The 15027-nt window shown below is 35.7% G+C and overlaps 1 protein-coding gene across 1 annotated transcript in view; it reads right to left on the bottom strand.

The window, feature by feature from the left end:
• The window catches only part of LYST (lysosomal trafficking regulator), a 155321-nt gene that overhangs the window by 19653 nt on the left and 120641 nt on the right, over nucleotides 1–15027 (bottom strand). The window contains exons 40-42 of the mRNA XM_012660158.1: nucleotides 11161–11391; nucleotides 7584–7773; nucleotides 4166–4302 (exon numbers count right to left, since the gene is read on the bottom strand). Of these exons, the coding sequence (XP_012515612.1) occupies nucleotides 4166–4302; nucleotides 7584–7773; nucleotides 11161–11391 (558 nt within the window). The remainder of the gene's footprint in view (nucleotides 1–4165; nucleotides 4303–7583; nucleotides 7774–11160; nucleotides 11392–15027) is intronic.

The following is a 15027-nucleotide window of genomic DNA, read 5'->3' as shown; positions in this document are numbered from 1 at the left end:
TCTGATTCTACTTCTTCATTTTATTCATTTTTTACTTAGAAATTACGATTCAGGATCAATTAGATCTAAGGTTGAGAGTGTGTATGTGTGTGTTTTACACATTTATCTGCTTTTTACTTTTATTTCTTTTTTTCTTTTTATGTCTTTGATGGGGAAACAGGGTATACATATAAATAGAGGTATTGCTTCTAATAGTTCTAAAGATTGTTAAGAAGGAGAAGAAGGAAAGATAAACGTGAGTGTAAACACTGGGATTACTCTTTTGGTACAAAACCCTTCAGTCCTAACCACGGAGGTGCCATTCAGGTTTGGGGCAATTTTCTGTGTGGCCTGACAGGTCTTCTTTCAGCATTAGCTGACCCCACCCAGTGCCACATCCGCAGCAGCTGTCCCCAACCGCTCTGCTCCCCTGGTGCTTCCGCAGCTTCACCTCCCCACACCACACTAAGATGAGGTCCTCAGCTGCAGACCTCTTCCTCTGCGCCTCAGCGTGTCTCCCAGTCTTCTCGTTCAGAGGAGGTGCCTGTTTTCAAGCCCAGCCTTGCCCCCATCCCAGGGGTTCCTTGGAACCCTTGTCCTCTCTTATAGTTTCACACTGTCTTTTGCTGGCTTCTTCCCCTGGACTTCAAATGTGTTCAAGTCTCTGCTACCTTAGAAAATGACTTTCTTTGATCCTGATTCTTCTTAGCTCTCAATATACAATCAGGATCCACTGGATCCAATTTTATTTTTTCAGTTTCGTTCCTTAGTATTCTATTTGTCAGGATTAATACTTCATAACTTTTATTTTTTCTTAGAGGTCTTCCAAAGAACAAAGAGAAAATAACTTTTTAAAAATATATAAAATAAAACTCATTTTCTCCTTGCAATTACCATATGGATCTACTGAACCTTTTATAAATTTAAATTACATTGTAAGATTTTTGTTTTTTGTTTTTTGTTTTTTTTGAGACAGAGTCTCACTCTGTTGCCCAGGACGAGTGTGGTGGCGTCAGCCTAGCTCACAGCAACCTCAAAGTCCTGAGCTCAAGTGATCCTCCTGCCTTGGCGTGTGCCACCACGTCCAGCTAATTTTTTTTCTAATTTTAATAGAGACAGGGTCTCACTCTTCCTCAGGCTGGCCTCAAACTTCTGAGCTCAAGCAGTCCTCCCGCCTCGGCCTCTCAGAGTGCTAGGATTACAGGCATGAGCCACCGCACCCAGCCACATTATAAGATTTTAATGATCTTATTTTTTCTATGTCTTGAAACATTTTGTTATTTCATCATTCTAGGAATTATTTTATCACTAAACATTGGCTATTCCCTACTATGCAAAAAAACAAAAAAACAAAAAAAACAACCAAAAACAAACACATTAAGAAAATGGGAGAATGATAGAGTCTCTCGAAAGGGTGATGTAACATGTAAAATAAATCGTCATCTTTTGATTTTCTTATTGCATTGTCCAAAGTATGGTATCATCCTTCAAGAAAATATAAAAGACGACTGGAGACATAATTTCTGCAGTCTGCTTTTAGCTTGCAGGGAACATAGTTGAGAATTCATAATTTTTCACTGTCTACCAATAATAACAAAGAGAAGAAAACTGACAGAGGAAGATGTTTAAAAATTCTGAGGCTAGTCAGAAGATGAAGAGCCATCAGGACTCTAGACTCTAATGATGATGATGAAATTGACTGTATAAGTGAAATCTCAGAGTGTTAGCCTTCATAAAATAATATCCTAGCTGAATTTTCACAAATTAAAGAATGAACAAAAATGTATCCTTAGAAATATATCTAAGGATGAAAATGAACTATCATATTCTCATTCTATTAGTCATTTGACTAGAAGTACTTTATCACACAGTATTTTGCTACAAAAATCTGGAGCATTTTGTTTTACAAAAAGGACTTATGAGAGTATTCTTTCATCTTTATCTATTATGATAAAAATAATTTTGTAATACTTAAAACTTTATGCATTATATATGTGTGTATATATATATATGTATACGTATAGATACATATATATATAATGAAATATATTTCAGCCTTTAAAAAGATGGAAATCCTGTCATTTGCGATAAATGAATAAACCCAGAGGACACAGTGTTCAAGTAAAATAAGCCAGGTGCAGAAGACAAATACTGCATGATCCTACTCATATGTGGAATCTAAAAAAGTCAAAGTACAGAAGCAGAGAGTAGGGCAGCAGTTGCCAGAGCTGGGGGTGGTGGTGATGTGTGTGGAATGGAGAGATGGTCAAAGGGTACAAAAGTTTCAGTTATACCAGATGAGTAAGTTCTAAAGATCTAATGTATAACATGGTGATTATTGTTAATAATATTGTGTTGTATTCTTGAAATCTGCTAAGAGAGTAAATCTTAAATATTTTCATCACCCACACAAAAAATAGTAACTAGTGAGGTGATGGCTACATTAATTAGCTTGATTGTAGTAATCACTTCACAATGTATATGTATATTAAAACATCACATTGTATACCCTAAATATATACAATTTTGTCAATTATAGCCCAATAAAGCTGGAAAAAATAAAAATAAGAACTTTACTTAAAACAATCTTTATTGAAGCTTTGGATCTGCTAAATTACTATTAATAGTTAACTTACTTGGCAAAAACAATTTGACTAAATGCTTGTCTTTGCACTGGAGAAAATATACTAGTGAACTGAAAAGCTTCCTTAAAGTAATTTTCCATCTTTGTCCTCTCTTCACACCACATTTATCTTGTAAGTTTAATCAGTCACAGCCAACTCTTAAACAAATGCAAGGAAAGCCTCATAATGAGAGGAAAAAAGATCTTGACTGAAAGTTAACAATAGGGTGTATCTTTAACACTGCTTTGTCATTCAATTAATGCTGATGAGAATTTCATTTCTTTTTGATCACTTTTCATTGGAAAGTTAAGATGTTTGTAAATCCAGATTATTGACGACAGCAGTGAGCTATATTGGCTCATAAATCTATTTGAGTTATTACATTTTGACAGGTAAATGTATTATATATCTAACTCCCACTGCACATATTTCTCTTTTTTCTCCCAATTTATAACAATCCCAAAAAAGGATACAGGAAGGAACACACTGATCCTATGTTTTTGTGTTTTCATTTATTTTGTAGACTCATTTCCAATTTAGTTATACTGTAGGCTTTGCCATGATTTATGGTTATAGTTTGTTTGTGTTTAGATATATATTTCTGTTTCCATAAAAATACTCTGATTAATGCAGGGTTGATATGTTTCAAAACTAAAAAAATTCTTGTTAAAATTTCTAATAAGGTTGTTTTTCGCTGTCTCTTTATTCTTACTTCTGTCAGTTTCCTGGTAACGTTGTCAGGAATATTGAAAGTTTTGCAAACTAGTCATTGTTCTTCTTGCTTTCACTGCCAAAAACTCCCCCAAAGTAGCTTACTCCATTTTTAAAGAGCTCAGGGAATGGGACACATTTTAGGATACATGAAAAGGCAGCAGGTGTTATGTAGGTAATGAAAATGGTAACAGAACTTCCCATGGCAAGACAGTCAAAGGAAGGCTGTGCATACAACTTAGTCTGTAACAGTGTGGCAGTGCTGAATATTTATGTGGTGTTTTATAGTTTCAAGTTTCTTTCACAAACACAGGAAACATTTTCACAACAGCTTTCTGAGAGAGTAGTGTGAGTAGTATTATCTCAGTTTTAAAGAGGTGGAAAGAAACAAGTTTGGAAAGGTTAAGTTACTCACCAAAAGCTACAGTTAGTAAATAAGAAAGCTAGGACCTAACACAGATCACAGGGCATTAGGCCAATGACATCATGATGCCTGAATACCCAACCCATTTAGGAAAAATCAGGTATAAAAGATGGCACTGTGGTTACAGAAAATGACCTAGTGTCAAAGGTGAGTGAACACTGAGAAGAAAGCAACACTGGTTTTGTTTAAACACTGTGTCCTTCCCTGATGCTGAGCAGGAGATTATGACAATATTCTCTCAGTGAGAAAATGGATAGAAAATAAATTTGGAAGACATAGAACAGCAGTAGTTAGGAAGTCTGTGGCACTATAAACATCAGCTTCTTGACTGGACTCATTGCAGGATATTAAAAACCAGCTGCAATCAGTCTGACTCCTTTTTAAAACATTATATTTAATTATTACAAAGATGACACAAAAAATTTACCTGGTACTGCTGTGAACTTTGTATAAAATTTATTGGAGGCTCACTTTGTTTACTCTTCAACCTTAAAATGTTATCGGCATAACCCCAGCTCAGGATGGCTGACCACTGAATGTCAGTACTGTTCATGCTTCTCACACCTTAAGGAGAAGGAGAAGTAAAAGATGGTTACTGCTCAATTGTTACATGACAGCCAAAAAATTACAGATTAAAGCCTGAATTTACTTAGCAGAATATATCATTTGGAACAAAGTCATCTTTATATCCCTAAGATGGAAAAATTTATTTTAGTTTTATTCATTAGTGCTAATAGAATTTTAAGAGCGGAATTATATTCTTTTTCACTTGGGTTGTTTTGGTTGGGATTTATTTGACTTAGAACTAAAATTTGTTATGAAATTTTTATAATAGACGATGATAGTCAAGCTTACTCTATTCAAGTTCTAAGACACCTTTCTTTTTAAAAATAAATATGAACTAGATACTGTTTAAATAACTTTCTAGATACCGAGTGCTGAATAATCAGTATGGACAACTACTAGAAAGAGAACACTGCTAGAGTAGAAGCAACAGCTACCCTGAGAAGGAATAATTTAATCCTGCCAACTTCAGGACTGTGCATGGTGGATCTTCATTCAAGGAGGTTATGTTCTTCTCTCTCTTTTTTACAACATAGTGTTATGTCCTTTTCACATAAAGCTTTGGAAATTTTGACAACCTTTCCCCATACTATTCATAATCTATGCTGAATATAGCTAAATGCAGCATAAATGCTGTAAATGGTACTGCCCTTAAAACCTGCAATGTTTCAAGTTCTTGAAGGAGAAGGAATGTGTTTTATTTATTCCTGTACCTACCAGAATATCCAGCATATAGAAGAGTATAACAAATAAATATTTCTTGAATGAATCAATGGCACATTGAAAATGTAATTCACAGATTTCTTTCTGTTTTGTTGAGTAAAACACCAAATGTTGACAACATTTGCAACAAAGGAATTAGGAAATACTCACTAAATATAAGCTCCTCTAAATATATGCTGCTAGGGTAAGGAACCACATATGATGAGTCTTGAGACCTCTCCAAATCTACCACAGTATCTGGCAAGTAGCAGGTGTTCAATAACGCACATTTATGATTCCAGTAATGCAAGATGCAGTATCTTTTTTTTTTTCTTTCAGAAAAAGAAACTTCTCCTTTACCTATTAGAACAGTGGATCTTAAACAGGAGCTTGCAAGAAAATTGATTTTTAGCATTTGTAGGCTTGGACTCAAGCCCTAGAGATTCTGATGCAGTGTGTCTCAAGGGAGACCCAAGCAAGTATATTTTGAAAAAAAGCACCTCAAGCATTTCTGAGGCACAGTCAATTCTCAAATAATTGGTTTATATTGGGCTTAAAATCATTAAAACCATCTCAGTGTAGTTGTTAACATTGTATAGCACCTGCATGTACCACACAGCCATTTTATATGACCGTGCTCAATACATTCCAGCTGTTAACAAGTAGAACCTTCATTGCAAACTCCACTTGTTCATAAACACTTCTCTGGGATGCCTATGTGGACTGTTAGTGCTGGGTCTGCACAGCATAAATACTGACCTCGTCCCAGGTCCCAGGACGCTTATAGTCCAATAAACACTTATTAAGCACTTGGAATGAACCAGGCACTGTGCTAATCATTCTCATACATTATTTCATTGAATCCTTACAGTAAATTACTCTGTGAAGTAAATCCTTTTGTTATACCTATTTTATGTATCAAAAACCAAGCTTCACCAAGCCCAGCTTTCCGCCCAGCTAGTAAGCAGCAGAGCAAGGATGCACTATGCCTCCTGAGGCCATGACTAAAGCCGTTACGTTAACTTCTCTGGACATACCTCGATTCTGACAAATCCCAAATACATTCTGCAAGGACGTAAAGTGTAATTTGAATGAACACAGCTATTAAGGGCACACTAAGGGCTTGTGATTGTAGTAGCACAAATAAGATAGGCTGAGAATTACATTTGACATATTTAAGTTCCATAATGTTAAGTGATAATACCAGTCCTTTCCCTTTTGCTCAATGGAGATAACTTTCATGTATTCTAATTAATCGTTTTACAAAGTAAATCATTCCCACATTTTGGTACTTTAAGTATTATTGGTGGTAAATTATGAGGTGTGATACACCTCATAACTAATTGCAGTAAACTGATTATCACAATAATTATGATTAAACAGATTTACCTTATCCTACTTACTCCCTAAACTTAAGTGTATGCATTATTCCTAACAACTATAAAAACAATTATTCATTTAATGACAGAAGTAAGAATGAGCCTAAAAGAACTGTGGCCTGGCCAGTAAACTTAATTTCTTTAAGTGACTGATGTTTGGCCCGGGTGCTGGCACGCTGGTATTGCATTGCAGGTGGAAGGCTACGTACGGACTCCGAGGAGCACAGTACATAGAAGGTGATGTTAAATGCTAGCAGTGCTGACTAAGAGGCATCTGTCCACAAGGTGGCTTTCAGGCACATCTGCACACAACCTGATAGGAACAGATGAGGGCCCTCAGTCATTCGTTTCAGTATCCTAAGTCCATGCCTAGTAAGTAGGGAGAGCTCTTTTGCATCCAGTGAAATGGTTAATTTGGAAGGGCTGAGGGATTACTTAAGTGGAAAATGTCTCTAGTTTTTCAGGGTCTACTTGACATTTAGAAATATCAAGAGGCCTTGACTGCACAGCACTTTTCCACATGTGGCTTTTAGTGAGTTAGTGCATGAGGACTCAGAAGAAGATTGCTTTTCAGGGGCGTATGTTTTTAAAATCTATTTGCAAGTCTACTTGACTCCCTTGTTTGGTTTGTTTGTTTGTTTAAACCAATGGCTATATCTCCTTTTTCCTTTTCTTTTTTTAAGAGATAGGGTCTCGCTCTGCTGCCCACACTGGAGCACCGTGTCACAGTCATAGCTCACTACAGCCTGAAACTCTTGGGCTCAAGCAATCCTCCTACCTCAGCCTCCCAAGTAGCTGGGACTACAGGCACACGCCACCAGACCTGGCTCCATGACTGTATCTTCTGAAGTACTAGATTTGTTGGTCAAATATATCTGTCTTTCCTGGGGTTCAAGAATCTCAAAGTTTACATTTATATCAAATTGATAATGTTTTCATCTTGTGAACATAACCATTCATTCTTATCTCCTTCAAACTCCTCCTCTCATTTCAAACAGCGCTGCACTTAATTCTCATTTTTTTCATGCAGTATGTTTTAATTCCTACTTTGCACTAAATAGCCACAAATTCGAGCAGAGTTTGTCATCAAGGACTCAAACAAATTTAGAAGTAAAACAAAATGACAGCACAGATGAGCAGGAAACATTCAAATCTTATGAAAGATATATCCAGAATGATTTTCATCATGTTTTATTTTACCTTGCTCCTTGCTGTATGTCATCAGAAGACAGAAATTTCGGGACAGACCACAGATTGCTCTGGTGGGCAGAGCCTGGAGAGAACCAAATCTTTCTCCGTGGGGCTGGCTGAAGCAGACCACAGGTACTGGGGCACTTGGGGAACCCACATACTCTCCCCATTTCAAGCCTTTTATCCATGACAAAGGACTCTAAAACCAAGGAAAGTAAAAAGTATGATTTTTAAAAAAAGGTAGTAAATATAGAATTACTTCCAATTTAAATTCTAAACAAAGTAAGAGAAAGTAATATAAATTATAAGTTCTTTGAGGGCAAGAATTATTTTATACTTTTTTATTTCCCTAAGCTTAGCATATAGAAATATGTGTTCCTTATTTGATTTTTATTCTGTGGCTCTGGCCTAACTCGCATTAAAATATCTGGCTAATATTTCAAAATTCCTTGAAATTTGAGCAGAAAAAAAAAGAATTTAAGTGCATTTCTTTCAATCTAGCTGAAATACCTAAAGTTAACATCTATAGGAGGATTGTAATTTGACAATGTGCCAAGCCATATACCATGTGTAGTACAGAAAACCTCACTCAACTATGACTGACTTCAGGGAACACCTCTGATTTGTCTATGTGCCTGGAATATAGTAGGTTCTTAAGAGATGTTTGATGAATATATTGAAAAGTATTTATCTGTGGAGCATACCGAGAGGACTAGAGCATCTCTAGAAAATACTAGTAAGTACTAGAGAAGAAAAGAGATAAGAAGGAGTTGTCAGTGAAAAACAAAAAAGGAGGAGGAGCTTGAACAGTGGGATTTGGGTACAGAAAAATGAGGGAAGACTGTAGAGAGATACCATGTGCTTGCCCATGAACAGTAATGAAAGTTTCCTCCACCTCAAGTAAAAATAGTGATCAAGAAATTTTGAAATCAAGCAGAGAAGAAACCACGCCCTTTTCAAGACTTTCTCCCAACAGTTCTATTCTTTTTGTTCTCTTTTCACTGTTTTATCCTCTATTAATCTCTTCTTTTTAAATGGATTTTTCCCTCTTTCAGATATTTAAAAGTTTAATTATTTTAACTCTTCAGGGGAAACGTTACATAAATCTAATAAAAATAATATGCTAAGCAATTTTCAGTCAGTTCCACAAAAAACCTAATGATTTTTAGTGAAATTTGCTTATGTTATTTTTCAATGAATGGAAAAAAGGCATTATTGGCCTATATATTATCTTTTAAAAATTTATGCCACTTTAGGACCTCTAATAATTCTGTCAGATTATTTAGGGGACATATGTTAATATACAGTCTTAAATGGTATCAGAATCTAAAAAAGTGAGTATCTCTGGAAAAGCTGAAGAGCTTCAGGAATGCTAAAGTGGGAACAGAGAGGTTAGGATCAGATATTTTGAAAACAAGATTTTTCTAAAATTTTGTCTATCAATGTTAATGTGGAGAAAAACATGTGTGCTGAGCTATAGTTATGATTTATCATTCAAAATTCTTTGCCAGAAAATTCCTTTGACATAAATTGCAGAGTGTAAACTTTTAGTTTTTCAATTACTCACAAAGATACAATGGCAACTGTTTTACATCATGGTATGTATAAAAGAGGAGTGTTTTATTTAAATGCTTTCCATGTAGCTCTGATCGTTTTAGACTTTAATGATGAACTGCAGCTCACACAAGCATATCTGGGTCATCCAGATGACCCCTTTATAACTGAGGACTGTTGTTCAGTTTCAGGGCTGGTGTTTGTATTTTGTGTAGATGTCAAGTGAAGGCCCAAGGAGTCAAGGAGGAGTACTGTGTGGAAGGCTTCATGATGGTTCAAATAAAAAGCAGTGGCATAAATGTCATTACATGTCACACAGACACGCAGCAAGCCAAACTTTCAAGAACTTGTGCTTGAGAAGATATTATTTTAAGAAATAATGCGTGTCCACTGTATGTCAGGCACTGTTGTAGGAACTGAAGATACAGTGATGAAAAAGACAAAGTCCTTGTCTACAGGGAGTTACCACCCTGGCTGGGATGGGAGAGATAGACAAATAAGTAAACAAATACATATACAATATGTCAGGTGGTGGAAATGCTATATGAAGCAAAATGAAGAAGGAGAAGAGGACTGAGAATGATGGAACTGCTGTTTTAGGTATAATCAGAGCTGCATGAAAAGCATTTAAATGGGGCTCAGGCAAGACTCTGAGGAAATGTCTGTGCAGAGACCTGAATGAATTGAGTCAGCAAACTGGGGCTATATCTGGGGACAGGTTATTCCAGGTGGAGGACACAGTGCAAAGGTCTTGAGGTGGGAATGAGACCAGCTGGGACCACATTTCCACTGTGAGCCTTTATATAATATATAACATGCCAACTTAAAATTAGCAATAAGTATAGTAGCAAATTAAATGGCACTTATTAATTTTTAGGGATGTACTATAAAATTATTTTGACATATTAAAGTAACAGATTGTAGTTAAAAAGTGACCCTGGTAATGACAGTGACTAAAATGATTTGTGAGGCTTCAGAAGCACGAAATCAAAAAATATAGCTTTCTACTATGAAACTCAATATTGGTGATTTAGTTTTAGTAAACAACATTGTCTATCATATTAATATTTTGAAATTAAATTTTATTGGTTGAGTAAGTTTTATTTGTATTTAACATGTAAATTTGACATATGTGAGCTATGAGCATAAAGAATTTACATCTAGTGTTCTGTCTGACATAAAGTAATACTATTACAAGGAAAAATTGTCAAAACAAGGTCTGTGAAAACATTTCCTCTTCAAACGGATCACAGATTACTGCAGTTTGAGACACACTGCTTTATTTCATTCAAGGTCTTTCACAGCCTCTTTTCTTTACCGTGTCATTTCTTTATGATTTCCTTCTGCAAACTCTTATAACACTTTACAATTCACATTTTACCATGTTATGCTGCTTTTATAATGAAGAATTGAGTTGAAGATTAAAATTCATTTTACTTTTAAGGCTTGCTTGCTTTATTTTTCTACTTCAAAGTAAAAATTATACCTATTTCCTATTTTTAGAGATAATACTTTTTATGATTACAATCTGGAGAGGCCAAAGAAAAATATGTAAAGTTCCCCCTTAAGTGTAAACCAGAACATCCATACCGCTGGTCAGTCCTTTTGGTTGAAGATGATAACCAGGACCGGGCTACGCATGTGTACACTGGCATACCCATGCTTAAACTGCTCTCTAGTACTGACGGTTCCTCCCCTCTTGTTTGCAAAATCCTGTTATGTCACTGTGTTGGGAAGCTTTCCCTGGTAATAACCCTTCTCTCTGCTCTCTAAGGGAGTCCACTGTCTGACACGATCAATTCGTTTTTCCTTTAAGCTCCACAAAGCACTCTCTTCATATCCCTGACACAGCATTTACCTCGCACAGGATATTGCTTTTGCTGCCTGCACCTGTCTTGTGCCAGCTGGTGCACAGCCTTAGGCCAGGACCATGCTATTCATTTCTGTGTCCCTAGAGAGCCTAGAAGAGGGCCTGGCATTGCGGGAGTCTAATCAGGTTTTGCTGAATTCTATTGAAATCCAAATGACATACCGGATAGGTGATTTCTTTGACCTGTTCTCGAGTCTCTCTGAAAGCAAACTGCACTAACAACCCCACAGCAGCTGGAAGCTCTCCTTCAATGTTGAGCTTGGCTCCAGGTCTGCTTGCATGAGCTGTGTGGAACAGCTGGCGAGGAGTCTGCCCATAGGTTTTTATCATGGTCTCCAGCGCCCGTCTTTGAACTGGATCTTCAACTGCAGAGACATCCATTCCAAAATATGTCTATATAGTACAAGAGGAAAAGAACAAGAGACATGTAGCATAAAGCAAGACTTGGCAATAATACCAAAGGGAAAAATAATACTTTCTTTTCTTTTCTAGCCAATGGTTTACTCCTCTCTATTTCGAATGGAAATTATTCAAAATTGTTTTTGATCATAATCATCTGAGATCAGAATAGCATTAATCAATGTTTCTGAACAGGTGAACAAAAATAGTGTATCTTAACTATTGGTTTAAATTAGGTATCTTTATAAAAGTCCTTTCTAATTTAAGACCTGAGAATATGTATGACTTCATGCATAATACCAAGTTATTGAAGAAGTTGCTTGTCCAAAGTGATGTATAGGAAAAGGCAAAATGAAGTTAAAAAAACAATGCTAGTAGGTAGTTCAAGAGAACATTATTTAGGTTCTAAAGAAAATTGTTAAGTGATTCTGAAAGAACAGCAATGAAAATTATAAGCTCTTTAATGTAAAGGGTATTATTACATGTTTTCTCTTAGTGTTGTCATCCCCTAAAATCAGATAAAGAGCAATGTGCATTTACTTCCTTATTTCTAAAGCTAGCAGTCAGTAGCTGAGTACAGATTGGCCATATTTTGTGCATATCTACTTTAACAGTTTAGCTTTTAGCATTTAATCAATCATAGCAACTTTCATTTACATATCTAGATATAACATTTCTGTAAGTGCCAAAATAAAATTTCAAAGATACTTCACAAGTTAAATAATCTTCAACACTACGCCCCTCACCATCACTCCCAGCACCAGGGATCAAATATTTGTTACAGATGCATATCTAAGCAGGGCATTTGTAATGGTTATTTGACTTAATGTACTAAAAGAAAATTCAAATGATGACTGATATAATCCTATAGCCAAAACTCTTTTAAAATCTATTTTTTCTCCCATTCTGTAGATTGTCTGTTTGCTCTGTTAATTATTTCCTTGGCGGTGCAGAAGCTTTTTAATTCAATCAAGTCCCATTTATTTATTTTTGTTGTTGCTGTGATTGTCATTAGGGTATTCTTAGTAAATTCTTCGCCTAGCCTGATATCTAGAAGAGTTTTTCCAACATTTTCTTCTAGAATTCTTATGGTTTCATGCCTTACATTTACGTCCTTTATCCATCTGGAGTTAATTTTTGTGAGTGGTGAGAGAGATGAATCCTGTTTCATTCTTCTGCACGTGGCTATCCAGTTAGCCCAACAACATTTATTGAATATGAATTCTTTTCCCCACTATATATTGTTGTCTGCTTTGTCAAAGATCAATTGGCTCTAGGTGGATGGTTTTATATCTGGGTTTTCTGTTTGGTTCCATTGGTCTATGTCTCAATTTTTGTGCTGATACTATGCCGTTTTGTATACTATAGCCTTGTAGTATAGTTTGAAGTCTGGTAATGTGATACCTCCTGATTTTTTTCTTTTTGCTCAAAACTGTTTGCTATTCGGATTCTTTTCTGGTTCCACACGAAGCGCAGACTTATTTTTTGTAGATCTGTGAAATATGACATTGGTATTTTGATGGGGATTGCATTGAATCTGTACATCACTTTGGGTAGTATGGACATTTTAACAATATCGATTCTATTGATCCATGAGCATGACATGCTTTTCCACTTGTTTGTATCATCTGCGATTTCTTTCCCCAAGCTATACCTCCAATAAAGGACTAATAATCAGAATCTACAAAGAACTCAAGCAAACCAGGAAGAAAAAAATCAAACAACCGCACTAAAAAGTGGGCAAAAGACATGAACAGAGCTTCTCAAAAGAAGACAGACGAATGGCCAATAAACATATGAAAAAATGCTCAATGTCACTAATCATCAGGGAAATGCAAATCAAAACCACAATGAGATATCACTGTACCCCTGTTAGAATGGCTTTTATTAAAAAGTTCAAAAACTACAGATGATGGCGTGGATGCAGAGAGAAAGGAACGCTTATTCACTGTTGGTGGGACTGAAAATTAGTACAACCTCTATGGAAAACAGTATGGAGATTCCTCAAAGGAATTAAAAATAGACATATCATTTGATCTAGCAATCCCACTACTAGGTATTTACCCAAAGGAAAAGAAGTCATTTTATCAAAAAGACACCTGCACGTGAATGTTTATTGTAGCACAATTCACAATTGCAAAGATGTGGAATCAACCCAAGTGTCCATCAATTCATGACTGGATTAATAAAATGTGGTATATGTATACCATGGAGTACTACTCAGCCATGAAGAAGGATGACTTAATGACTTTTGCAACAATTTGGATGGAACTAGAGACCATTCTCCTAAGCAAAGCATCTAAAAAATGGAAAAATACCACATGTTTCACTATTAAATTGGAACTGATGAGCACACATGTGCACAGAGGGAAGTACATCTCAAAGGAAATCAAGGGGGGTGGGTGTGGAGGGGATGGGCAAAAACCACCTAATGGGTACAATGAACACTATCTAGGTGACAGGCACACTTTTAACCCTGACTCAAGCATTACAAAAATGATCCATATAACCAAAAACATTTGTTCCTCCATAATACTTTGAAATTTAAAAAAAATTATTTTTAAATATGGCTTCTTTATAGTCTGTGATATCGGTTTCTGTGTATTAGTGAATGATGAATTAAGGTCAAAAGGCATTTCTATATGCCTTTTAAAAACATTAACATTTATTTGTACTTAATTGTTAGCAGACATTATCCTATATGAATTTCCTTCCTCATTTATGAGGTTGGTATAACAATTTACATTTTACTAATTTGTACATTTAGGTACAGAGAGGTTAAGCTATTTGCCCAAGGTCACACGACAAGTGACAGAGTCACAGAGTGAGGATTTGAACTCAATTCTTAATTCAGAGACTGTGTACTTAATCACTACTTTGTTTTGTTCCATGAATTGAATTTTATTAAATTCTTACAAACAATGGCATAAACTTTATCTTTTTAAAAGTACTGAAGTCCCAAAGAATTAGTGAAAATTCCATTCGGATGAGAATTACCTTGTATATTTAGTCTTCGGATACTTTTAATGTCAATTTTATATAAGAATAACTGAAAAGATGGTGCAGGATTATAGGCACAGAGTATATTGAGGTTAATGTCAAAATTCTTAATTGCTTTAAAAGTCGCATTTTAGGATCAAATGTAAATGAAGCAAGAAAACTATACCTGAAGCTCTGTCTTTATTTGATACTTGATGGGGTTTAGGACATGCTACCCCAAAATATGGCACATTGGCATATTGAATACTTTAAGTTGAAGGAATCTGATGAACAGCATGTGCAGAAAGGACCTTTTGACCTTTCCCTGAAGCAGGTTATAATACCTTCATAGGAGAGGTGCCTTTCCTGTACCCACAGGAAAGGGGCATCCTTATTTCTGAAGACAGAAGGACACAGAGAGGAATCTGAACAAACAGGTTTTGCTATTTCCCCCAGTTGATTACACTTAGCTCACACTTCATGACTTTTCAGTCTTCAAAAAATCTAGCATAAAAACACCCAGGTTTAACCACTTGTTAGAGGCTTTATTTCCTTAGGAAGCTTCCCATGTCACATAAAACTTGTATTACATAAATTTGTATGTTTTTTCTTGTTAATCTGTTTTTCTTTTCTTTTCTTTCTTTTTTCTTT

This window comes from Propithecus coquereli, unplaced genomic scaffold, assembly GCF_000956105.1.
Source record: "Propithecus coquereli isolate 6110/MARCELLA unplaced genomic scaffold, Pcoq_1.0 Scaffold66, whole genome shotgun sequence".
In the NCBI taxonomy this organism is placed as follows: domain Eukaryota; kingdom Metazoa; phylum Chordata; class Mammalia; order Primates; family Indriidae; genus Propithecus; species Propithecus coquereli.
The sequence above is the reverse complement of the archived record's forward strand: the minus strand, read 5'-3'. Positions and strand labels throughout refer to the sequence as shown.